The sequence below is a fragment of the Thunnus maccoyii genome, chromosome 6 (genome assembly GCF_910596095.1).
Source record: "Thunnus maccoyii chromosome 6, fThuMac1.1, whole genome shotgun sequence".
In the NCBI taxonomy this organism is placed as follows: Eukaryota; Metazoa; Chordata; class Actinopteri; order Scombriformes; family Scombridae; genus Thunnus; species Thunnus maccoyii.
In genome coordinates this window covers 17,414,648-17,439,156 of record NC_056538.1, presented here as the reverse complement: position 1 = coordinate 17,439,156, position 24,509 = coordinate 17,414,648, and the positions used below count along the sequence as shown (strand labels likewise).

Genomic DNA, 24,509 nt, shown 5'->3' with positions numbered 1-24,509 from the left:
ATCTCAGTATCCATGAACTTTGAACTTGCAGATACTTTTGCACAGGGACTACAATGCATAGAAATGTAGCTGCCCTGTGTAGATAACACTACTGTATGTTTTATTTATATTTTGTATTCATTACTTCACTTTTATAACATATACATATATAACTATAGCTACAATTTGCTGCTAACTACCACTACTTAATGAAGTTTTGAATGCATGAGTTTCACTTAGTATATTCATAATAAAAGATGTCAATACTTCTTCCACCACTGGCTATTTATAAGAGTTATCCAAACCTCCAAACAAACTTTTACTGGTTTCACCTTATTCATTTTAATATAATATTTAGTATTCCCTACTTCACCTATATAACATACAACTTAAGCTGCATATACCAGAACCTTTATTTCTGCACATATTTTGCACAACTTTTGTATTTTTACAATCCACAGGTCAGGTCATGTATATACTCTGAGTATTGTATAATGTATATAAATCGATTGATGACTTGACTTCTTTTTTTGTTAGCATTTATTATTCCTAGTTCTTATGTTTTCTTTGTTTCCCTCTGGGGATCAATAAAGTCTTATTTTATCTTATTACTTTAAATAAAATCAATTGAAATGTTGTATGAATGATTCATCACTTCTGAGTTTGGACATGCATTTGGAAGAGGGGTTTGGGTAGGTTTTGTTGATGTTTACACTGAAACTCTACACTAAACTGAATGTAATTTGCAGTGGTGAAAATAACTAGACGCATTAACTGAAGTATTGTGCTCCTGTACTGAGGTATTGAGTATTTTGTCTGTATTAAACAACTACATACTCTTACTCCACTTCATTTCAGAGGGTGTAGTTTTTACCATAATACATTTATCTGACAACTATACTTACTAGTAGATTAACATGTCAAATATAATGTGAAAACCTCATAAAATGTGGTTAAACTATCCAATAGTTCATTAACTAAAACTAGCTCTGCTTAAACCAGCTAAAACATGAAAATGCTTATAGTGTTCAGTAATAATAATAATAATATTCTGAAACACATTGTCAGGGACCATTCTACCCCCTAATAAGTAATTTTACTTTTGATACTGTAAGTACACTTTGCTGCTAATTTCTTCGACTTCAGTGAAGTTTTGAATGAAGGAATTTCACTCAGTTTGTTCATAGTGAAAGATCTCAATACTTCTTCCATCACTGACCATTTGTAGGAGTTATCCAAACCTCCAAACAAACTTTTACTAGTTTTACTTTATTCATTTTAATAGAAAAGCATACTCAGACCAAAAAATAATTAGATTATGAATTTGTAAATAGCAACACACAAATAACACACAATCATCAGGAGAAGCAAACTCAAACACTCAGCCTAAGAGGCCCTTCTGCAGAAGAAATTTCATCAAGTGGGTAAACACAAAACCTTCAGACATTTTGATCATCACACAGACAATAACTGCAAGATGAATTGTGGGCAGCAAAGTGCACAATGGGACAGATATTAGATACTTTTTTTCCTCCACATCAATGGTTATTTCTTCTCCTGCTACTTTGCACAAGATCCATACCTGAAAATTGCTTGAATAACTTGTATTCATTGTCTGTATTTATATGTAATTTCAGTCAAGATTAACACTTACTTTTGGTTTGAGTCATTTAGATTAGCAAATAAGCTGCAGTTGGTTAACAATATCTGCAAATGAAATGTGTTAAAGAATACACTTTCATCTTTTGCATTAATAAACCATAATGCCTTCTTGTTTTTTTTTTCACATTTGAAGTTTATACATCTAATAACAGTAAATGACGTCATGCACTTTAACAGCTAAACTATTAAAAACAGAAATGTTACACTGAACTCTAGAGCGGAGTCAGATTAGTGCATCCAACTAAACAGAAGCACTGTGCTGCAATGGTCCATAAAAGAGCAACATAGAGTCTCTCTGCAGACAAATAGTTTCATCAATCTCACCGAGTTTATTCTATGACATAAACTATGAAATTCCCCAAACAACAGAGTCACTGCTGTTGGGATTTCTACAAGTTCAGAACATGTTCAACGGTCTTTGTAATTATCTGTGAACAACAGTAAATATTAAATCTCCCTCCTTTAATTTGTCTGAACACCTGATGCATGTGTGTAATTGTGTGCACTTGCACAGCATCATCGCCTGTCATTTAGGTCAAGATATATCTGTCATAATAAGAAAAATGTTAGTGTGCCACCCTATGGACATTGTTGGTATAATAGGACAAGATTGATTTTTTTTTTTGTCAAAAGAAATGGGGAGCAGGGACAAAGTCAATAAAGAAACTGAAAAATTATGATACAAGGAGCCCAGAAAAACACAATCAAGAAGCATATTTCACCTTTATAAACTGTCAAGTTTTTACCTGTTATCACCCTGGTTCCATTCTGAAGCATAAATAATAGGCACAATACACACCACGCTCTGCTGTAGATGTTATGACATCTTATTTTAGGAGCACAAGCAGGGGAAAAAAAAAAAAAAAAAAAAATCACTGGAGATACTTCATTGCCCAGTCTGAGAAGCTCACCTTTTGTTTTGTTTTGTTTTTTTATAAGGCTCGCTTATTTGCAGTTAGTTCAGCCGGTACAGTAAGTAGTCCATCTTGCATGTCTTTTGCCAAGTAAAAACTGCATTTTTCTAAAAACAATCATTTCCAGCACCATCTCTCTATTGCTTTAATCACATACTTTTAGACACGGCAACAATTAAGTAACAAATTGCCATGGGAGGGATACATTGCATGTATACAAGCGCACACAAACCTTTATCAGTCTTTTTTTTTTGGTACATCTCATTGAAGCAGCCCTTCTTTTGTCCACTTTTGGTGGTGCTGTGAATATGTTCACACATCCGAACAGCATGAGAAAGTGCACTAAATACTGCTCAATGAACAGACACTCCTGGCTGGTTTTGTCTCTGTTACATATGAAAAGATGACAGGATCCAATAATGGAAAAAGAAAAAAAAGAACAAAAACACCCAGAAACAATAAATCAGTCACTACAACCAATGTTGAGCACCTGTCTAATGGTGAGAAGAGGTTCATTTCAGTCTCAATTCATACATAACACAGATTTACAACATTGGTGGCCATGACTGTTTTAAGAAAAGAGGCGTCAGCCATCCAACAGCTTTACCATGTGTAGAAAAATAAAACATTCGGAAAGCCAACGTTCGCTTTTAGCCTCTATTCAAACTATGCAGCAGCAAAAGCAGCAACAGCCCTGGCCAGTAGATTTTCTGTTGGACTACACAAAGACACACACACACACACACACACACACACCGCCACACATACAAACATACATGCACATATTATTTCAATGTGTAAAAATAGAAGATTGAACACAGTTAGTATATAGATAGATAAATCTACTGCTTAAAGGTGGACGTTTTCAAATCTGCGTTTCCCATTAACATCAATCAAGTACCTGTCTAAATCTGATAGCGATTTATACATCTTTTTCCACTTCTATACATTTTCTATAAAACAGACATGGCTTAAATTAAATGATGATTAACAGGCCTAAAATACCTTCTTAATTCTCCTGTGCACTTTTACAAAATCCATTTTATTTACTAATAAAAAAAAAAAAAAAAGAAAGAAAAAAAAAATCCAGCAAAAGAAATCAAACTAAACAACCGGTTGAAAGCTCACTAATGTGTCAATCTGTTGTTTGCTTGGAGAAACCAGAACCATAGGACACAGCAGGCACCCACTTGGGATGTCCTAAGTACAAATGATAGATGGGTTAAATTAATTAGCAATCGGGGGGGGACGTGTAAGAATGATGGGCGACTGTGGCGGAGCGGCTCAAAGAAACCACAAAGAAAGGAAATCTACATTCTGAAGCCCCACTTGAAAAATCTCAAATTTTGTGACTGCAATCTGGTTTTAGTGCACAGTAGAAAGTACCCCTGAGTTCTAGGACAGGGTAGGTGCTTTATACAATTTAGAGCACCATTAGGGGGGAGTGGCTATGCCCTGGGGTCTTCGAGGCTCTTTGGGGAGTGGCGGGGCAAAATGTGGTCCTGTGCTGTGGGATGTTTGAGCTCAATAGAAGCAGTAATTGGGGATTATGATACAGTGGATAAGGCTCTGGTATACAATGTCATGGTCATCCTTGGTCTCCCTCCCCCGGCTGCAACCACTCTTTTCATGTGCAACCATATTTGTAAGCAGCCAACACCTCGAGTGACATCATCACCGAGTTCTTAGCGCCGGGGATTTTTCAGATTGCACGTTACACATTGATTCTATGTTATTTGTACTTTCTCCTCCCTCCCTTCCTACCTTGTAGGAAATTTCTGCTCTGTATTCCTTGTCCTACAGTTCATACAGTTTGTTCTCTGGACTGCCCTGACCCATCCCTCCCCCTGTTTATTTCAATGCTGATTTAGACTGCTCTGTTCTCGGGTCCACAGGCTTAGTGACATGGCTGTTGCGTCACGGCCTCCCCCCTCCCCATAGCAGAAAGTAGCTGTGTTTGAGGGCGTCTAGACATTAATCAATGGGAATTTTGTCCTCTAGTTCCAGTGGGCTGTCCTCAATGGGATCCTCACTCTTCCCTAGCTCCTGCAGCTGCTGCCGCCTCTGCACCTCTGCCTTCAGGTTCTCCAAATCCTTTTGGCTGAAAGAAAGAAACAGAAAAGGGATCAGTGCTGGACTCTTGTACATGTCCCATAAAATCAATTTCTAGTAGGGCTTGACTATATAAAAACTTATTTTCCCCCCTTCCCAGAAAGGGGTCCTGCAGCCCTACTTTGAGTTAATTAAACCGTAGCTCCTCATAAAACTCAATGGGTATGACGTGACAACAGTAACAGTTTCAATGAAAGAGTTGAGTTGGAAATGCAGTTTTTATCTGCTGAAATTCCATAAAGGTTTATGGGATCAACAAACACACACTCACATATGGGGCCAACTTTTATAATTATTTGTTTTCTTGCTGAGAGATATATGATAAGATTGATACCACTGTCATATCTGTCTGTTAATAAGAAGCTACATAAGCCATTAGCTTAGCGTAAAGACAGAAACTAGGGAAACAGCTAACCTTGCTCTATCCAAAAGGTAACAAAATCCATTTATCAGCACCTCTAAAGCTTAACAAATTAACAATTATATTTAATTTGTTTAATCCCTTTAAAAACCAAAGTGTAAAAAACAACACATTGTGATTTTTACATGGTCAAATGTCAAACTACTTCTTGGTTGGGAGTTTTTGGTCTTGGTTAGTCACCTGGCAGCATCATAGTGATGACAAGACTCCAGAAGATGTGCTGGAAAGAGGATTTTTTTTACCCTTTGAACAGAGCAAGGCTAGCTTATTCCCCTGTTTTCAGTCTTTATGCTAAACTAAGCTAAGCTAAACTAATCAGGTGCTGACTACAGCTTCATATTTACCGGACAGACTGTCGGACATTAGAGTGGTATCTATCTTCTCATCTACTTCTCGGCATGAAAGCGATCAAGTGTACTTCCCCAAATGTCGAATCACTCTTAAAGCTTACATGCCTATCAGACAGCTACAAACAGCTTGTGCAGCATGATTCATAAACAAAAGTTTATGTCATGGTTGTATGCATGCTGTATGTTCTTAAACAGATCAATGTCAGTGAGATAAATGCAGAAGATAATATGATAAATGATAAAGATCTGGATTCTTAGTGCATTTATTTGGCAACAGAACACTGACATTATGTTTCAAGTTCAATTTTTATGGCAATCAGTGTAAGGACTTTAAAACAGACGTAAAGTGTTTTCTCTTTCTGGTCCTGATCAACACTCAGACAGCAGAGTTTTCAATCAGCTGTAACCGATTTATAAAACTTTATTGAGTAGACCAGATAGGAGAGCATTACAACAGTCCAGCCTGCTTGATATAAAAACGTGCACTAATCTCTCTGTCACTCAGAGAGAGAAATGGTTGCACTTTGGCAATATTTTTGAGATGATAAAAAGCAGATTTGGTGACAAACCCCACATGAGCCTTTAAGTTCAGTTCTGAGTCAAAGACCACACTAAGGTTTCTTGCTGGTTGGCTCGGGGTAAGTCCAAAGGAATTTAATTTTGTGACCAGATTCTCTCTCTGAGCCTTAAAACCTATGACTACAAATTCAGTTTCATCCTGGTTGAGCTGTAAAACGTTTTGTGACATCCAGACATCAATATCTAAAATACATCTAAAAAGAGAATCAATTGGTCCTGTGTCATCAGCATAACTATGGAAAAAGATGCCGTGTCTTCTTATAACATCACCAAGGGGTAACATATATAGATTAATAATTTATAATTATAAAAGATTTATAATCTAATGAAATCCAATAGATGCAGTACTTCCCGTTGTACAAAATATAAAATTCCAGTTGAAGCTGTCTCAAATATTTAATCTTATATGCATACTGTGTAACAAAATACTCCTTTTCCCACTTTACCTGAGAGGGATGAAGATGATGCCATTGATGATGTTGAGCTGTTCAAGGACACTGGCCATGCTGGGAGCAGTGAACTGAAAAAAAACAAAAACAGGAGGATATAAAAACATAAGCATTAGTGCTAAATATTTGGGGTGGATCAGATGGAAGCATAAGAACATGTCTGACTACGAGCAGCTACCTTGAGGGGCATGATGCTGGCGTTGGAGCCGTTCTTGTAGATCTCGTTCATGGTTCTCTGCAGAGCCACAGCCTGTTGGGTGAGGTACTTCAGGTACTCGGAGCTCTCCTTGGTTTTCTCGTGTGCCTCACCCATCTGAAATGAGCAAAAAAAAATATATTTAAATATATAACTTCATCGCAGCTGATAAGGCAAAGTGTGAGTCCTGCAGCATCTACCTGATTCTTGTAGATGGTGTAGCCCTCCTTTTCATGCTGCAGTGCCGAGCGGAACTCAGCCTTGCTCTCGTAAACCCTTGCGACCAAATGATGGCTGGAAGAAGAAACACGTCATGTAAATCATCATGACAGTTGAGTATTTTAACCACAACATGCATATGGATGATGTATCTCTGCCCACCTGAGGGCCACTTTGAGGGACCGGGGTCCATGGTACTTTGTGTTGATGGTCAAGGCGTTCTCCAGGAATCTCAGAGATAAATCGTATTCCATCACTCCATGCAGCACCAGCCCAATGTTACTCTGTGGAGTGAGAGACAAAATCATGGACAACAGTCATCAGTCTTAATTATTTCAGGAGAGCACAGCACTGTTCACCAAAATGTCGTGAAATGTCAGGTTGGATTTAAAACGAGACTGAATCAGTAGGTTAGACAGTTTAATTACCGAGGCAGCAGTTCATACAAATTAACTCACATCTAGCAGTGCCATCTCTGGGTGGTCCTCCCCGCAAACCAACAGCATGAGGTAACGGGCACGGTAAAGCAGCTTCAGAGCGGTGGACAGCTGGCCGTTGGCAAAGCAGTACAGAGCCAAGTGCATCTAGAAAGCAAAATGGAAATAAACACAAAGGTTAGAAGGATATTATAAATCTTTAGCATGAACTAAAGATTTCCTACAATGGGCGCGATAACTTACATATTCTTGAATTGTGTTGGGGTGTTCGATGCCGAGGACTCTTTCGCTCATCAGAACAGCCTTTTGCTGGTTGCTGAGGGCCTGCAGGTAAATATGCGAATATCATACATGACACCAAATCAATAGGACACTTGTGTAAAAGTCCTGACGTAAGTTTCTTTTTATTTGCCGGTGTATACCTCAGGGTGGTCACCCATGATGTAATTAAGGCGAGCCAGCAGGCGCAGGCAGGCACAGATCTCTACATGCATGGCTCCGTACACGTTGTTGAAGAGATTTAGAGCCTCGTTGATCAGCTCACAGCCCTCCTTCAGGAAACCTAGAAATGAAATAGAAGAGTAGTGAGACGAGTCTCCGTTTAGCCCAATCAATACCAAGTTAATAAAATGACTACAAAACATTTATAAATTCTGGTGTGCAAGTCTCACCTTGCTGCACCTTGGCCTGGCCACTCTGGAAGAAGTGGAAGGCGTCTGAGGCTTTGGGGTTTACGTGCTTCACAACGGGGAAAATATTCAGGATGTCCTCCTCTGTGAAGGCGGGTTTGTGGCGGCTGTCAAAGTTGTACTCCTTTATCAGAATCTAGAGGGCGTATCAAACAGATATTTGTGGAAAAATCAGAGAGGAGATAATAATGGACATTTGGTAAAAAAGCATCAGCAGCCACTATGTTACCTGGATGCCCGTTTTGATAGAAATTTCTCTGAGCAGAGTGGTTTTCTGAAGGCTGTATTTCTCCACCACCTGATCCACACTGTCACTGTGGAGGTAGAAATTTCATATTAGTCAGCAGCAATCACACAAAAGTTGTAAATATGTAAAAATCAACCTGCCAACATTGGGTCGTCATTCTAGCATTATTATTTTCTTCACATCAACAGACGAGTCCTCACCACTGTATGGTGAAGTGATAGTAGCTCTGAGCCTCAGAGGCAATGTTCTTCCACAGCTCGCTGGGCGTCAGGCTGGCCCACGCCGTGTTGTCTCCGCCGCCGGGAACCCGGTTGCGACGTTTGCGGTTTTTGCGGCGAGACACCAGCTCATCAGGAGGCAGGTGGGCGACGGCGTCGGGGAAGGAGCTCAAGAAGCAGTTCAGGAAATGGCTTACAGCGGCAGAGAGAGCAGACAACTCCACGCCCTACGTGACGAGGAAAAGATTTTAAATTAATTTTATTAGAGCAAAAGCAGGTGTGTCTTTTGAAGAAGCTGCCCAGTGTCTGTTGAATGTTACCAACCTGGAGATATGTCTTGAAGATATGTTTTGCACATCTGGTAATCAGCTCACTGATTCCTATTCTCTAAATTACAGAAAAACAAAGAAATGTTAGAATGACAAAGCATGGAGGCTTAAATTCAGGAAGATGTTGGTGTGTAAATAGTTTTTCCAGACCTTTAAACTTGCTTACAGCTGAGGATTGTACTAAAGTGCTAAAACTTCAGCCACCAGACAAAACGCCCAGCAGACAAACCCCAAACTAAAAAATACTTTAATATGTTCGAAGCTGTGGGCAATCCAAACTGTACACATACAGACATGCATGTTGTGTGTGTTATGGTCTGATTTGGAGGGTTCAGACTCACATAGAAGTGCTCCAGTTGGGATTTGGCGGGAGTCTTGTCCACAAACTCCAGAACGGTGCCCAAATAGCGAATATTGATGCCTCTCTGGTGCAAAGCCTCTGTCAGTGTGGCTCCATCCATGGGCAGAGCGCTGTGGTCCAAACAGTCTTTAACCTGGACATAAAACACACACACACACATAAACATACACACATAAACTCAGACACACATCCTGCAATTTCACCTCCTACAGGAATTGAATACGAGGCTGTAGCTGCATTACTGACCAGTGACGGGATCTGGCAGGAAACCAGGAAGGCAGCAGCATCTTTGAGTAGCTGCTTCTGCTTCTGGACATCATCTACGCTGTCTTCTGGGAAACGCACTCCTGGTTCGACAAAAACACACACACAGCATCACTTCTGTGCTCATCTTCTTGTGTCATTTATTCTCTATTAACACTCCAAGAATGATTTGAGGTAAAATTTGCAAGAAATTGGCAGGGTAAAAATGGACAAAATACATCCCACAATCCTCTTGGCTGCTCCTGAACTTAAATTGTCAAAGCTACATTGAAACCTTTCTCAGTTAAATTTTTTGACAATTTTTTTTTTTTTTTTTTAATATGACAATATATTTCCACCAAAAGTTGCTGGCAAGTGTTTCTCTTATGCTGCACTAAAACCTTCCTCACATATCATCATTTAAGAACATGAATTATCTATTGCCTACGTATTGCTACATAGTTCAGATTTATATAAATCATATTTAGAAATTTCTATATTGTGGCTAAGCACTTGTTTATTAACCACAAAGCTATGTAAGCAATGTCTGTCTTTGTTTATGTTTGTCTTTGTTTACTTTAGTGCTACTGTTGTCCTGTTGCTCATATTTATCTTTGCTCATTGCTGTTTTTATGAAGATGTTCTGTAATTGTTCGTTTTTGCTTTGTTGAACTGTTTATTGCTGCCATGTCTGTGTTCTGCTTTTACTGTAATTGACATGTCTTACATCATGATTATTGTTTTAGGCTTGTTTCTTGATTTTAGACTGACAAGGCTGCCAACATCACACCCAGTCAGTGACTACAGATGAAAACCAGCCTTCTGGCTAATTCTGGCATATTCACAGTGATGTTTATTGATATGCGCTGTCCCTGAGAAATACACGGCATAAATATATTAAAATAAATAATCAAGTATAATTATTACCCATCTTTATCATGCTTACCCGGGGAGAAGATGTCAGGGTTGAAGCGAATGTCGAAAGATGTGTTGCTGATGGAGCCTACTGCCTTGCAGGCATTGAGGACTACCTCACGGCTCTTGGGATCTGTATGTGAATGGGATCAAATACATGGAAAAGGTTTAAAAAGATTAAAATGAATGGTGGCAGACAACAGTTTACATATACATCATTGTCAACATGTAAGAAAAGTGACAGCTTTGGCCATGTCCACACTTAGCTTTACAAAAACCCTCCCGAAAGAGGATCAATCTGAGAACGCTGAGCTTTAGTTTAGAGAGTGGGAAAGGAAAAACAAAAATGAGGTTTGCCTGTTTGATCTTGGATGGATGATGTGTAACATTAATGCCAATCAAATCATTATTATTTTGACATTTCAGTGTGGACAGGATTAAATACATCTGTAAACACTAGTGTGGACACCAGGCCATTGTCACATTTAAACAACAGTTATCTGCCCGAGTATAGTTTTACTCGAGTACCCACCACCATTTCAAAGCTGTTGATCATTAACAACAAAACAAACACTGAAGATTAGGTCAGTCTGTTTGACAAGCAGATTACTGTGATTTATGATCAGTTGACTCGCACATAAATCAATAGACAATATATTATTTTTGCATTCCAAAGCACATTTGTTTTAATGGTCACAGCAACTGATTATTCAGCAAAGGCACCACAGGCTGGAAAAGGGAGAGATGGGTTGATTTGAGGGCCAACACTCAACACAGGCTGAGGACTGAGCAGGGACAGCTAGCCAGGTGGAGGGAAGCCACTATAATACTCTAATGTCCTACCTAATGCTCTACTACTCTAAAGCTATGGACACACACACACACACACTCACTCTCAAAATTAGCTGTGTCAAGACAGCTAATCCATGGATCAATACTACTTTTATCTTTAAACGCTACTTTTCTCTATGCAATTATTCATCCACCAGAGTAGCTCTCCCTGCGTTGTCCTGCCCTCACTTTTTGGCTTATTTTTGGACGTACCAATACCAGATCCATCTTCGGCTACTAAGGTCTCCGCCAGCTCTTTGGCCTGAGCTAATCCTGGAATACTTTCCTCAAGCTCCTTACCCTCCAGTGGGCTCTTGCATTCCCCGTTCTGGGTAGCTGCGGGGTCTAGAGGCCCGTTAGTGGCGGGTTTCAAGGAGTTTTCTTCCCCGTCAGTCGCTGCCTGTGGGGCAGCGGAGGTGCTGTTGTCTGTAGAGACCTCTGCAGTAGGTGCACTAGGAGAATCTGAAGCTGTGGTCTGTGTCTGGGTTGTATCAGTGTTGCTCTCTGTGGTTGTTTCTGAGGTCTCTGTGATAGCAGGTGTTTCACTCTTGTTAGTGTCCTTGTTTGCTTTCTGTTGCATGAGCTGTAACGCTGCCATCTTCATGAAGAGAAGATATCTGGGTTGGGACAGAATCGACGGTTAAACACATCTATAAAGTCATGGTTTTATTGAACAACACAGTGAAGCTGATTACGATGCACACAAACGTTCACCTGTGCTCGACAAAGGCCTCGATGAGCTCCTGGCGTAGACAAGCCAGGCGGTGGCGGTGCTGGCGGGGGAAGCCTTGGCGCTGACTCTCTGGAGGCAGCTCCTCTCCGTCCACAGGCAGGAAGTTAAGGTCAGGAGGGAAGGTACGAAGAAGGTCCAGAATATAGTGACGGCCATCATTCCCGATGATGCCCTTACACTCGACTGAGGAGCACAGCTCCACTGTGTCGTTCTTCTCATTCAGCACATTGTGTCTCTGGACCTAAGATTTACATCCAGTACAAGAGTCTGATTAAACTTTATCTCTGTTGGTCGGTCTCAATATGATCAGAAACACAGGACTTAACACCAACGTTAAACTGGATTACTAAAATAGAGACAATAGCCGTGTTACTGACCTTGAGTGGCCTGCTGGTCTTCTCCAGCAGCTCCATGTATTTGCTGTGAGACACAACAGTCTTTCCAAAGTCAATGGAGCCATAGATGACGCTCTGCTCCTGTTCACGCTCCAGGATACCTGGGATGATGGACTGGGCGGTGACACGGTAGCCTCTGTAGTCCACCACCACTGTCCCCAGAGTGTACAGACCCTCCACATCCACTGCCCCGTAAGCTCGTACTCCGTTCAAGTCATTGGTGGGTGCAGCGTGGGCGGCGGCATCGCCACCTAGCTCACGATAGTGGTCCCGCACATCAAAGCCCAGGCTGAAGAAGATGTTGTTCCAGATAAACATCTGCATGCGTGTTTCCTCACCGGGGTTGATGGCCATTACATTGCCATCAATGACTGCCATGGCGCCACGAGTAGCAGCTGCTGCAAAGTCACTGTGAACCTGCAGGAGGTGAAAAAAAGGAAAAAAAAGAAGAGAGATTTAGAGGAATGAGAGGCTGTTGCCAATTTACTCATGACATTGGCATCACATCGCTTATTAGCAGAGTGAGTCAGCAGTTTGAGTGATTCAGCATCTGCTGGTCTCCACTGCTGATATTGTAAAGAAAGATTCAGTAAAAGATGCTTTAATAAGCTAAATTCCCACATTGTGACACAAAAACTGGGAGGCTCTGCAGTACCTTGAATATGGCTCGCTCCCTCAGCAGGCGCTCAGGCAGGTTTTTCCGGGGAAGCTCTCTAGTGGTCTGAAGCTCCTCATTCCAATCTCTGGTCTGTACAGAGAAAAAAACAGCTTAACCATATTGAAAAAAAGGTTTTTTTTCCCCACATTTTTCATTATTTAACTGTCCGCCTGATGTACTGCCGTGTTAACGCACCTGTCCAGGTATGTGCTCCTCATAACCCAGGCGGGAGGTGTAGGCATCCTCAGCTCTAACGCAGTCCATGGCATGGTCTACCTGCGGAGCGGTCCAGCTATACACCTGGAAAGGCGTGGCTATCCTCTCAAACGGGTGCCTCTGGACCCTGCAGCAACACCCAAAAAAAAGACATCACTAGCTCCGTGCCGATTTCATCTCTCTTCATACGTCTCAGGCAGTTATGAACTTGTTATGAACAGTTTCTAGATCACCGAAATTACAAGCCACAAATAATGAGATGTGCAAAGGTGAAACCACATGAGTCTAAACAATATTTGTAATTATTTAGTCTTGTTTAGTTTATTTTCTTTTTGTCATTCTTGTGCCTGAAGACTTTGACATCCTGCTTTCTGACCAGGTCTTGACTGTAGAAGACAATGTGTGCTCACTTGGTTAAATAAAGTTCATGAATTAATTAATTTTGAAATGATCATAGAAAAGAAGCACAAGCACAAGAAATGTAACACAGGCAAAGAAGGGAAGCGTTTGTACAGCACAGAGTGGAGTATTGAGATTGGCAGGAGGAGCAGGTTCAGTGGAGGTGAAGGCACAGAGATGTCTATACCTTTTCTTCTGCAGGGCAGTGAAGTTCTTCTTGAAGGCAGGGCTGATCTGGCTCAGCAGCTCCACCAGAGAATGGCTCAGAAAGCTGGGGTTGGCTGGCTTAGGGTTGAAGGTGTAGGTAGTAGATCTGGACAACACATACACACACATATTACCATTATATCAATAACATTAATATGGGGAAAACATCAACAGCTAAACTAGCCTGGATGGGAAAGAGACTTGACTACAAAGCGCCCTCAAGAGTTCATAAGGGCTGTGATCACAGTGTTAGAAACAGACAGGTCACCCTGCTCCTCACACCACAGCATCTCCCCAATTGTACATCCCGATGTAATCCAATTAGATCTCATTAATTGCACTGCTAAGTCCTTGCTGACATCCAAAACTAATCCAAAATTAGAACTCTGAAACTGCTAATAGACCACGGCGCTTGAACCTCTACACACTGTCCTCTATTTAGAGAAAACGCATCTACATGTACGTGTGTTCATGTTTACTCACAGTAGCATCTCGCACTTATAGTCACACCTGACTGCTGCAGTTAAATACGTTCACTAGAGCTGTTAAATAAGCATCTTAAATAATAAATACTGAGGAGTGCTGCTTAACAGTGACTGCCAAGTGATGTGTATACATTATGTATCAAGAGATTATGAAGTTTAATGGAAGCGACCACATGGAGCTGTGAGAAGACACAAAGTTGAAATGTTGACTGACTGGTTGAGGTAGAAGCCGCGTGTAGAGGCAGTGACGCTGACGTGGCGCTCCTCCACAGTCACGATGTACAGGTACATTAGGTCACCGTGCATCTTCCGGTTCCCAGGTGGAGGGTTCCAGCCGCTCATGGTCAGGACCTTCAGGCACTGCATGGGCTGTTGAGGTGTTAAAAGTATTAGTTAAAAAAAAGGGGAGAAATTTAAGTGATACGTCATCAATCACAATTCTGGTATATTCTAAATTATGTTTATTTTTCAAAATGTCGTTTTTCCCCATACAGAGCCACATGAAGAGCCAAGACTACTGCAGGTTTCTCCTCACCTTCCAGTCCTTGTTCTGTGGCTGGAGAGGCACCAGGGGGCGCTCTTTGCTGCCAGGGAGGATGTGCTCTGGGGGGGTGCAGTCAATCTGCTCCAGCTCGCTGCCCTTCTTCTTCCTCTTACCGCTATCTGCAATCAAATAACAAGGTACAAGGTGAAAAAGTGCCTGCATGTCGCTGCATTCATGCACATTAAAATGCATGCTCCAGATGGCTGCGTGGGACACATTGACCCCTGCTATGTCACTCGCAGCCACACGGGAGACTACTGTGAACGCACATACCTCCGAGGTCTCCGTCAGTGAAGATGCTGAGGAAGGAGAGGGAGTTGCAGTCCACTCCATTGTAGGCGTCTGACGGGTCCAGACTTTTCAGCAGGTCTCTGATGTGACGCACATGGATGCGGGCTTCGCGGACTGTGTAGGGCTCTGGAGGGAAGAGAAACAACGGAAACCCAAAAAGCAGGTAATGTCAGCACTGAACAGTTCGAGAAATTACAAATTAAACCACATTTACTGCAGCTGATGTTGAAAAGCGTTGTTCAGGTTTGTTCGGTATATTTGAGTCACACGTCCTGGTTGGTCACTGACATTTTCACTGCATACCAACAAGGACGAGGTGAAAGGTGACACTAGATGTTCTGTCATCTTTGGTGTAGCTTCAACATGCAGAAGGTAACTGTGTTTGCAGCGTCATGTACTTTATGAGCAGCTATATATTAGTCACTAGTATAATAATCATTTCACTTTCTATTTGGCTAAAGTGAGTAACATGATAACCGCTTGACCTTCCTGAGCTGTTAACCATGACGTAAGCTCCAACATATTATTTTCACTTTTCTCTTTGCACCACAACACCACCAAAAACTGCTGAGAGGCGTCTGACTCTGACCTTCCACCACTTTGAGCAGCGAGCCCTCCTGCAGGCCTTCGATGGACTTGAGCTCGGCGAAGTTGTCCAGCACGTTTCCATCCAGCTGCAGTGAGAAGCAGGTGCGGTGGCAGGTGTCCTCACGGTCCATCAACACCTGATGGATCTCCTGAACCATTTCCTGGGGAGACACCTGAAGGAGGGGAAGGAGTTGAGAAATAAATGGTAGTATGACATATCTCCTGCTTTAATTTGGCTGACTGCCACTGCGGTGTAATTCATGAGCTCTTGTGGAAAGCTAATCCCTACCTGGAGGTCAAACGGCTCTGTTCCAGGTGCCTGGATCTTAACGGTGAACCCTGTGTCCTGGATCACTATCACCTCCTGTTCGTTAGACTCCTCGCCTCCGTCCACCTCGCCGGTCCCATCCTGCTTCAATTCCGCCTCCTCTGTGTGCTCGTGTGCCCCGTCACCGTTCACCATGGCTTTATCTGCACTGTGCCCTGCAACGGGAGAAACAAAGAAGAACATAAGCGAACTTCAGGGCTGTTCAGATCCGTAAACGCAGATTACAGGAGGTGAACTACTCAAACCACTTGTTTAAGTCTGAAAATATAATACAAAGCAGAGTAATGCAAGCTAAAATCCTCTGTTACAATGACGTTACATGAAGAAATATCATCAAGATAATGTCATCAAGAGTCAAAACCGCCTTCTGACAGTCATCCTAAGAACAAAAACACCACACCAGACTTTTTCTACCACACGAAAACACAGACACGCTGCCGGGTCATAAACAAAGCACACTAACCCAGAGGCTGGATGACCTTACCAGTAACCTTATGAAATATTTATGAATGGGTGAACAGAGCCGCCAAAGCTCAGCTACAGTATGCTGGAGCCACAGTGTTGCTCCTGTTAATTCAAACACAAAAAAAAGCTGATTAGATCTACAACTTACGGCAGTATAAACGCAGCGATCTCATCAATCAACGACTGTACAAAGTGCAAACTTGTCTAAAAAGATGAAACTACAACACACAGATCATTAATAACTGTATCTAAAACATTTGGCAATAAGTAACCAGGTGTTCCAGCTCATCTAGAAAGAATAATTTCCAACACCGACCGGCTGAATCTGACACTGTTGCAACACCAGAGCAAGTTTAGCCACGAGGCCTTGAGAGATTTCAGCATTCACAAGAGGGCATTACTGGTCACTTGCTTGCCTGATTGTGGCCGATGCAATAACAGCAACTCAGCTAGTAATCACTTGCTGCTGTTCTTCTATTTGGGATTTCAATCCCTAAAAATGAGAGTTGCTCAATGTGAAAATCTGAGCCAAAAATACCAGACACGTCCTCTCATTACACAAACGGTTTATGCATTATATCTTCTAGAGTAGTTAACAGTTAAGTTAAGGTGAGTAGGAAATGACGAGGAACCAGGCTGGTGCATTGATTCAAAAGGAGCAGGTTGGAGTATGTAGATGTCTGACAACTGTTTTCTCTCACTTGGACTCTGCCAACCACTCTGTGTGCCCTTGCTCACTGTCAAGGTTAACACAGCGTCAGGGTTACTGAAGAGAGGAGGCCAGAGAGAGAGAGGGGTGGGGCTTCATAAGTGGACCACGACCCCGGGTGGGAACGAACGCACTGAAAATGGAGGTGGAGTGTGGGGAGGGGGAGGAAGAGAGAGAGAGGAGCGAGCAGCCACGCTCTGAATACCAAACACAACAACGCCTCCAGAGCAGACGTGCAAGTTAATAATGTTACAAGCCAGGAGACAATGAAGGTTCGCTGTCTCATCACACTGTTACACTGTGTTGTTTTCAGTGTCAGAACAGAAACGATCCATTTCTTATCAGACCTGAGCTCTTTGTCTGAGAGGCTAAGACATTGTTTCAAAAGGTGAGCTGCTCATGTAGGTGACTGACTAAGAAGGTATTTTGCAAGCTAGACACGAGAGCTGCCGACATTTCCTGGAGACACAAGACTCGACAGTGGCAGCTTTCCTCTTTTTCATATTGCTGTAAATTGAATATTTTTTTATTTTTGACTTTTGGTCAGATGAAACCAGTAATTAGAAGATGTCAGCTTGACCTTTGACAACTTGTGATGGGAATTTTTCACTATTTTCTGACATCATATGAACTACACATAATAAATTGATTAAATTGCCCATGAAAATAACTGATAGTTGCAGCTATAATGAAATTTCCGGCTCCTTTAAGTCATTTCTTCTGAACAAGCAAACACACAACGGCCATATTTCAGCTAAATCCCTCTCACTAAAGTCAATTTCAGTCTGTATAATTAGTTTTGCCTTTTAAGCAAACTCTGGCTCATTTACAGTTCTATTTTCTTCTGATTAACGAGCATTGTCCTTGTCAAATAAATAAATTAAATATTTCAGCTTTCTTTAGGGACAGCCTTTGTAGTTAAACTCCTAAATGATTCCAACAAATTGTGGTTCAGAAACTAAGAACAAAGTGTGAAGGTGCTGTTTGATGATTAAAAAAATACATTTTATGTGGCTGAAAGCATTAAGCACATTGAAAAAGCAAGAGTCCAAAGTGCCAGAAGCGCTGTGATTGATGAGGCAATCCAGCAGCCTAAGCATTGCAAAACCGACCCATTTCCAGACTGAAACAGAAAAAAAGCTCAGTAAGAAGTGGGGAGTAAGGTCACAAAATAAACAGGACAAATCTCATGTATGCTATTGTTTTAAAAGGGGAAGGACGCAGAAACAGATATATTTTGACTGGAGGGGTAGATGCTGAAAGGTTTATTTAAGCACATTAGTGAAGCGTGAAAATCCACTTCAGGTAGAATAAAAGCAAATGTGATGGATTAAATCGCCTGTGTAAATATGTGAAGTCTACAGTATAAATTAAGGGCAACGGAAGAAAACATACATGTCTATATTCAACATCATAGCCATAAAAGACTGAGCAACATGATGATATATACAATATATCTTGAGACAAGAGATATTTGTCAACCATCAGAGAGTTTAGATACAATTTCTAATGAGGCAGCTATGCCTCTAATATCTCTGGTTGTATGGTATGCAATGTTGCAAATGTTGCAAAGCACTAAGTTTGACTGTTTTTATGCCAAATTTGGGGTTTACAGGATATTTTTAATCAATGTGATAAAGCACTCGTTTATCTCAGGTATTTACTGCATGAGCTGAAAACAGACAAACCCTTTTATCTCAATTGACTTTTTTTTAAAAAATGCACTATATAATCATATCTATTGATATTGCAATATAAAAGACATTTTTTTTATACCACCCATTCCTACTGCAATGTCATTTCCTCATCCTTTAGATTTATGTATCATTCATTTTGCTTCCACATACTCAGCATTATTGATCAGCTTGTACTGGGACCAGAATCATACTAAAAGCTGCGTCACTGGTTTGCAGATGGTTGTAAATGTGAGCAAATAGAAACAAACAGCAGTTAAAAACACAACAAAATATCCGTGATTCAACTGCACAGTTATAGTGAACACAAAAATATGGTGACTCCAAACACTGGCGGTTTGGCTCCCCTGGGATTGGACAGTTACCAGACAGAGGCCCTAAAGGGCACGAGGTCAAAGTGAGAAATCAATAAAAACACCAATCAGATAAAGACACAGGAGCAGCAAAGACCAGACGCAATGAAACACAATGAAGGCTCCGCTGTCACACGTGACCCATTTTCTCTCTGATTAAATCTTTCAGCTCAGAGTGATAATTCTCACATCTTCTGTAAGATACTGTGATAATTTAAAGCATTTAAAGAGGTGTTACCTCCTCAGTGAGTCTTTGCTCGTCACCCAAAACCATTTCTCTTGTTGAAAACAGAATAAATCCAGCAGCCAGCTATCTATCCACTCTGTGGCCCTTGACATGGGACCGTGGCTGCTGCCATGGCAACATTAACCAGGCAGCCAGACAACCCTGAAAACAACGCACAAGGTCTCTCTGTAATCATGTTCATTGCGCCACAAGGTGGCATCGTCCTGGTGGACAGACAGACCCTGAGTCATCCATCTGCAGTGGGTGAGCAAAAAAAAAAAAAAACTGGCTACAAGGTCTGAGGTTTACTTTTAAATCTATTACCAAATCCTTGCCAATAATCAATTCCTCAACTATAAAATAAGATGTAATACATACGCAGAGCAATCAAGAGCTTTATCACATTCAGCTGCATTGTATTTGACACACTTTAAGCTTCAATTGATTAACTGACAGAAAATAAATGAAATTTTTGATAATTGGTTAATTGTTTGGGACGTTTAAGAAAAAATGTCAAACATGCTGGTGTTAGCTTCTCAAATTTGAGGATTTACAGCTTTTTACTGTTTTGTATCATAAATTTAAAAATATTTTAAACTCCTTGAGCTTTGGTCGAAGGAAATAAGCAATTAGACAACAATCGCCTTAAACTCAAGGAGCTTGTGATGGGAATTTTTCTCCATTTTTTGACATTTCATGGACTAACTGAGTAATCGAAAAATAATTGGCAAATTAATCAACAAAGACAACAAATAGATGCATCCCTGCATAGCAGCTAAAAGGAACGTTTTACATGACTAATAAGATCATTGCTTTCCCAACTTGTGGGTCGTCATGCCCACAAGGGGTCATGAGATAAATCTAAGAGGTCATGAGATGAATACTGGGATAGAAAATAAGAAAAAAAGAAAAATCTTACCAATAAAATCATGTTTATTTTTCAGAATTTTCTCTAACCTTTGCTTTTTATACTCTGAGTACTGCATATTTCACAAGAAATCTCTCCTCAGGACTCATAAAAGTATTCAAATGAAACAGTCTAATGAGGAAAAAGAACTCTTAAGATTAAACTACTGACGCTGCAAGTAGACGTTATTTCGTATTAAGGTGTCACAAGTAAAAAAAAGGTTGGGAACCACTGTTACACATAGTGAATACGGGACCACTGACTGGTGAGGAATAGTACCAGGGTGTCAGTGTGTTAACCATTAACCAAGTCGCTCTTCACCCCGCAGGAGCATTAAGGCCCTTAAAACCACTAACGTTGACCCTCAAACTCGATTTGTCTGCTCTGCCATGTGCTGCGACGTTCTGTCACAACTCCGCACTGGAAGTATCAGACATGTTTAGGTCATCAATCCTGTCAGTCTCTCATTGGTGAAAGACAGTTTTCTGGCTTTAAGATGGTCACAGATGGAGTCTGCTCAATCAATCAGTTTTCTTGACTAATTAAAGGATAAGTTCACAATTTTTCAAGTCTAGTAAAAACAACAGTCAGGTGTCAATAATGTCGCTGTAATCATTCCTCTTGTGCAAAAAGTACATTTAAAAGTTTATGTGAAGCTTCAGCAGTCTGAGTTAGTTATATCAAGTGGATATCTGCCACATTTACAGTCTTTTTAGTGTCAAATTCCCTCTTTTTGTTATTACACTTCCACTGAAGCTCAAAAACCCAAAGAGGGACTTTGGCACTAAAAAGACTGTAACATTGAAAGATATCTACTTGATTGACTGAAGCTACATAATATCTTCAGATAAACTTTTAAATATATTTTTGGGTGGACCAGTCACAGACCAGCCATATAACCGTGGTTGTCCGTGACTGAGTGATAAAGTTACACCATTGGTTGGCCAGTCAAGTGTTGGAGTTTCCTCATTGGCCATTGCTCTTTCAAAATGAATCGGCGCAAGATGATGGAAGCGGAGGACAGCAGCACGATGCAGAGCAACTTTGTTACCTGCTCTGAGCTGTGACGTTCTCAGCTCCAGAGTTAAATGCAGTGAAGTCCTGTTAAACTCCTGTTTTAACAGGCGCGTACCAGCGTCTCTGCGTCTCCTTCTTCACTGTCCGGTGTGATCTACTCTCCGGCTGACAGCGCTGTCAGCAGCCGGCAGGAGAGACGCTCTGCTTGAGACTCACATGAGACTCATGTAGGCTGTTCTGTTGGTTTAATGTGGGGTGGCTGCTCTGGTGTGCTTGATTTGACTGTAACTGCGGTAATCGGGCAGTGATAAGCCTCCTGAATTTGCACCCAAAATGCTGTCAAAACTTTAATTTATAAATTTCCACAGCAGCTTCCATAATCATCGACCGGGAAAGAGGCAGAAAAAAGGCGCATAGAGGCAAGAGGGAGAGTGCACAGTTAAAGCACATCAAATAACAATCATTCTGACAAAACACTCAATGCAGAGTGAAAAATGAGAGAAATCTGCAGAGTGAAACAGATGAAAGAGCAGCGGGAGTTCACAGATAATTAGAATAATTAGAATCAAAATAAGTTCTCTTTCAAATCAAACATCCCTACGATATGAGAGGAAAGTATTGTTATTATAACCTTTTTTTTTTTTTTTTTTAAAATCAAACGTAGCTTAATCATGTCATGTGATGCTATTTCAGTACACTCAACCAGCAAATATTACTGGGACCACTACAGAAAACTGTAGATGAACATTTAATATCCATGAATTCACATAATAGACACTACCACTGACTATCCCTGTAACAAACTGGCCACAGTTTCACACACTGACCACACACAGTCCAACCATATACTTGGTTTTGACCTAGTTTTGTTAGACAGAAGGGAGCTTGTGGATTTTGGCCCCCATCACTTACATTGTAAGTGCATTATGAAGGGATCTTCTAAAGGCCAGTATGAACAGGAAGAATAACTATGGCAAGAAAAACCTATTTCAATGTTCATTTGGGCACCTGGTTATTGTAAAACAGACTTGAAACATTGCAAACCCATCCTTTAAAGGCCATAAAATGTCAGGAAATAGTGAAAGCTGCCCATGCAGGTTCCTGAAGTGCAAGATGATGCCCTAAAGCTGCTTGTTGTGTCCGACGACATTTCAAGGCTAAATCATATTAAGTTTATTATAAACATAAGACAAAGATAATATCAAATAAACAAGTTGTTGCAGATCAAAAACAGAGCATCCGCTGCTCCATGTGGACTTGTCATAGGACTACAGATATGACAGCACATGTGCAGGTAAACATCCAGCCAAAGAACATGAATGAATGAAAATGCAATAATTACAAATGTTCATCCACAAAGCAGCACAAACACACGCTTGTCTGCGTTTTCCAATGCAACGACAGACAGGAGACAATTCAAGGTCCCACATGTGTCACACACAGACACACAGAGCGGCTGCAGTGACTTTAGTAGCTGTATAAGTTGTGTAACGTGAACTTGACCGGCTGACAGCCCTCCTCACAGTTTAATCTGAATCCACCGACAGACGCACACTGCGAGCCGCCGCCGCCGCCAACTTTTACCTCATAGGACACTCACCTGCTTTGCACGGCTGTTCAAGTATTATTCGCGTAACCTTCCCACTCACTGTGCATGCACCATCATGACTTTTTTTATTTTTTTCCCCTACAACTACCAGCTTCCGCTTCCCGGTCGAGGAGGGACACTCGATCTGATCTTCCCCGGCGGGGGAGGAAGGGGGCGCCGAGAAGTGCGTTACCACCGACTGGCGGTCGCCTCATCGACCTGACATCACTTAACGTGCATTTTAAATAACAACAAAACAAGTAATCTTCTCTTTTTCTTATAAACTATCGTGACACGTCTACTTAGATAAAATGAAAACATGTAACCCCCCCAGTGTTCATGCAGGCAGTGAGCAGCGCCACTGAAGGTGACCTTCAGTTCATTCTTACACGCTGTTACCGAACATGTGCGTCAGGACGAGTTTACACAACACAATTTGCGGCATTGTGCTAAATTAACATACAATGTGCCATATAATTTGTATAAGTATTATCTGAAAAAACAGTTGTCAGTGTCTATGCTCGTCTGTGTTTTTTTCCAGGGCACGAAACAACACGCAGGCAGCGACAACTGCTGCTGCCGCCGCTGCTTGCTAAGTTAGTTAGCAAGCTAGCTAACTGCATACTGAATTAGGAGGCTAATGTTGGCATGCTGGCTGCCTTGTTTGCTTCCAGTGTCACAAGCTAATGACTGTGACACATGCATGAAGGGACGGATCTGATCATGTCATGGTTGCTAACAAAACACAAGCACAGTCAGGGCGAAGAAGACGTCTCATTGTGACACAAGACAGCTGATTAGCAGATGCTGCTAAGTGCAAGGTGGACCCTTTAACTTCAACTTGGAGAGAAAGACTCCCAAGGAGGAAGAGAAGACCACCACCTTTGGGGGTCTGAGGAGTTTTTAAGTCGCATAACAAAGCATGGGGGTGAATGTCACCAGCTTTGGTGAATGCTATGTGGGGACAAAGCCGTGAAAACATACAATAAACCACTCTGTGCCAGCTCAAACAGTGGATGCACAGTGATGCTGCCTATATGAAGATGTAGGTTATAGTGTTTAAGGTGTGTTCAGTGCAGGTGTGAAGCAGACAGGCTCTCACCACAGCCGCAGGAATCCTTCAGACGTGTCTTGCTGGTATCCTTGCCGTCCTGGGCTCCATCCCCGGCTTCATCTGCAAGATCAGCCGGATTACAGCTCGGCACTGACGCCGGGATGTCATCTGTCTTGCTCACCATGGTCGGCAGTCAGTGTGGCGGCAGAAATCCCACCAGCAGCAGCGTGGTTTAAATGTATGAGTCTGTGAGAGAAATACTACAAAAAAACAACAAAACGCTAGCTGGCTGGCTACATGCGAAGGGTACAGGCTTACAAAAACAAGTCAGCCGAGGAAGGACAGTGCTGTACGTGGTGGTGAACACACGTGGTTTCCTCCTCCTCCTCCTCTTGACCTCTTTGCCTTTGCGTTGCACTTCCCCACCCACTGAATGTGGCGCTACGGAAAGCCACATGCATCAAATTGGGCACTTTTGAGTGAAGTTTTGTGCGTGTGTGC

At 41.5% G+C, this 24,509-nt stretch overlaps 1 protein-coding gene across 2 annotated transcripts; it reads right to left on the bottom strand.

Moving 5' to 3' along the window:
• Positions 1–1,950: 1,950 nt before the first annotated feature.
• cluha (clustered mitochondria (cluA/CLU1) homolog a) lies at positions 1,951–24,478 on the bottom strand. 2 transcript variants are annotated; one of them, XM_042415297.1, is made up of 27 exons: positions 24,057–24,478; positions 15,957–16,150; positions 15,669–15,840; positions 15,062–15,205; positions 14,780–14,907; positions 14,459–14,613; positions 13,740–13,865; positions 13,133–13,280; positions 12,935–13,027; positions 12,262–12,696; positions 11,866–12,125; positions 11,365–11,768; positions 10,352–10,453; positions 9,409–9,509; positions 9,143–9,295; positions 8,797–8,859; positions 8,455–8,699; positions 8,237–8,321; positions 7,990–8,143; positions 7,741–7,880; positions 7,562–7,642; positions 7,340–7,465; positions 7,044–7,165; positions 6,863–6,956; positions 6,645–6,779; positions 6,464–6,537; positions 1,951–4,656 (listed from the first exon to the last, which is right to left on the bottom strand). In XM_042415297.1, exons 1-27 carry the CDS (start codon positions 24,190–24,192, stop codon positions 4,530–4,532), a joined length of 4,197 nt encoding a protein of 1,398 aa, XP_042271231.1. In that variant the 5' UTR covers positions 24,193–24,478; the 3' UTR covers positions 1,951–4,529. The 2 variants fall into 2 exon arrangements, with proteins under 2 accessions (XP_042271231.1, XP_042271232.1); XM_042415298.1 differs by having other exon boundaries at positions 11,452–11,768; positions 24,057–24,473.
• Positions 24,479–24,509: the final 31 nt, after the last annotated feature.

Coding starts and splice junctions, on each gene's coding strand:
- cluha (XM_042415297.1), bottom strand. CDS start 24,192: ATGGTGAGCAAGACAGATGACATCCCGGCGTCAGTGCCGAGCTGTAAT. Junction 8,860..9,142: donor CCCAACTGGAGCACTTCTAT/GTGAGTCTGAAC, acceptor TCTGTAATTTAG/AGAATAGGAATCAGTGAGCT. Junction 7,881..7,989: donor CCAGGCCAAGGTGCAGCAAG/GTGAGACTTGCA, acceptor TTTCATTTCTAG/GTTTCCTGAAGGAGGGCTGT.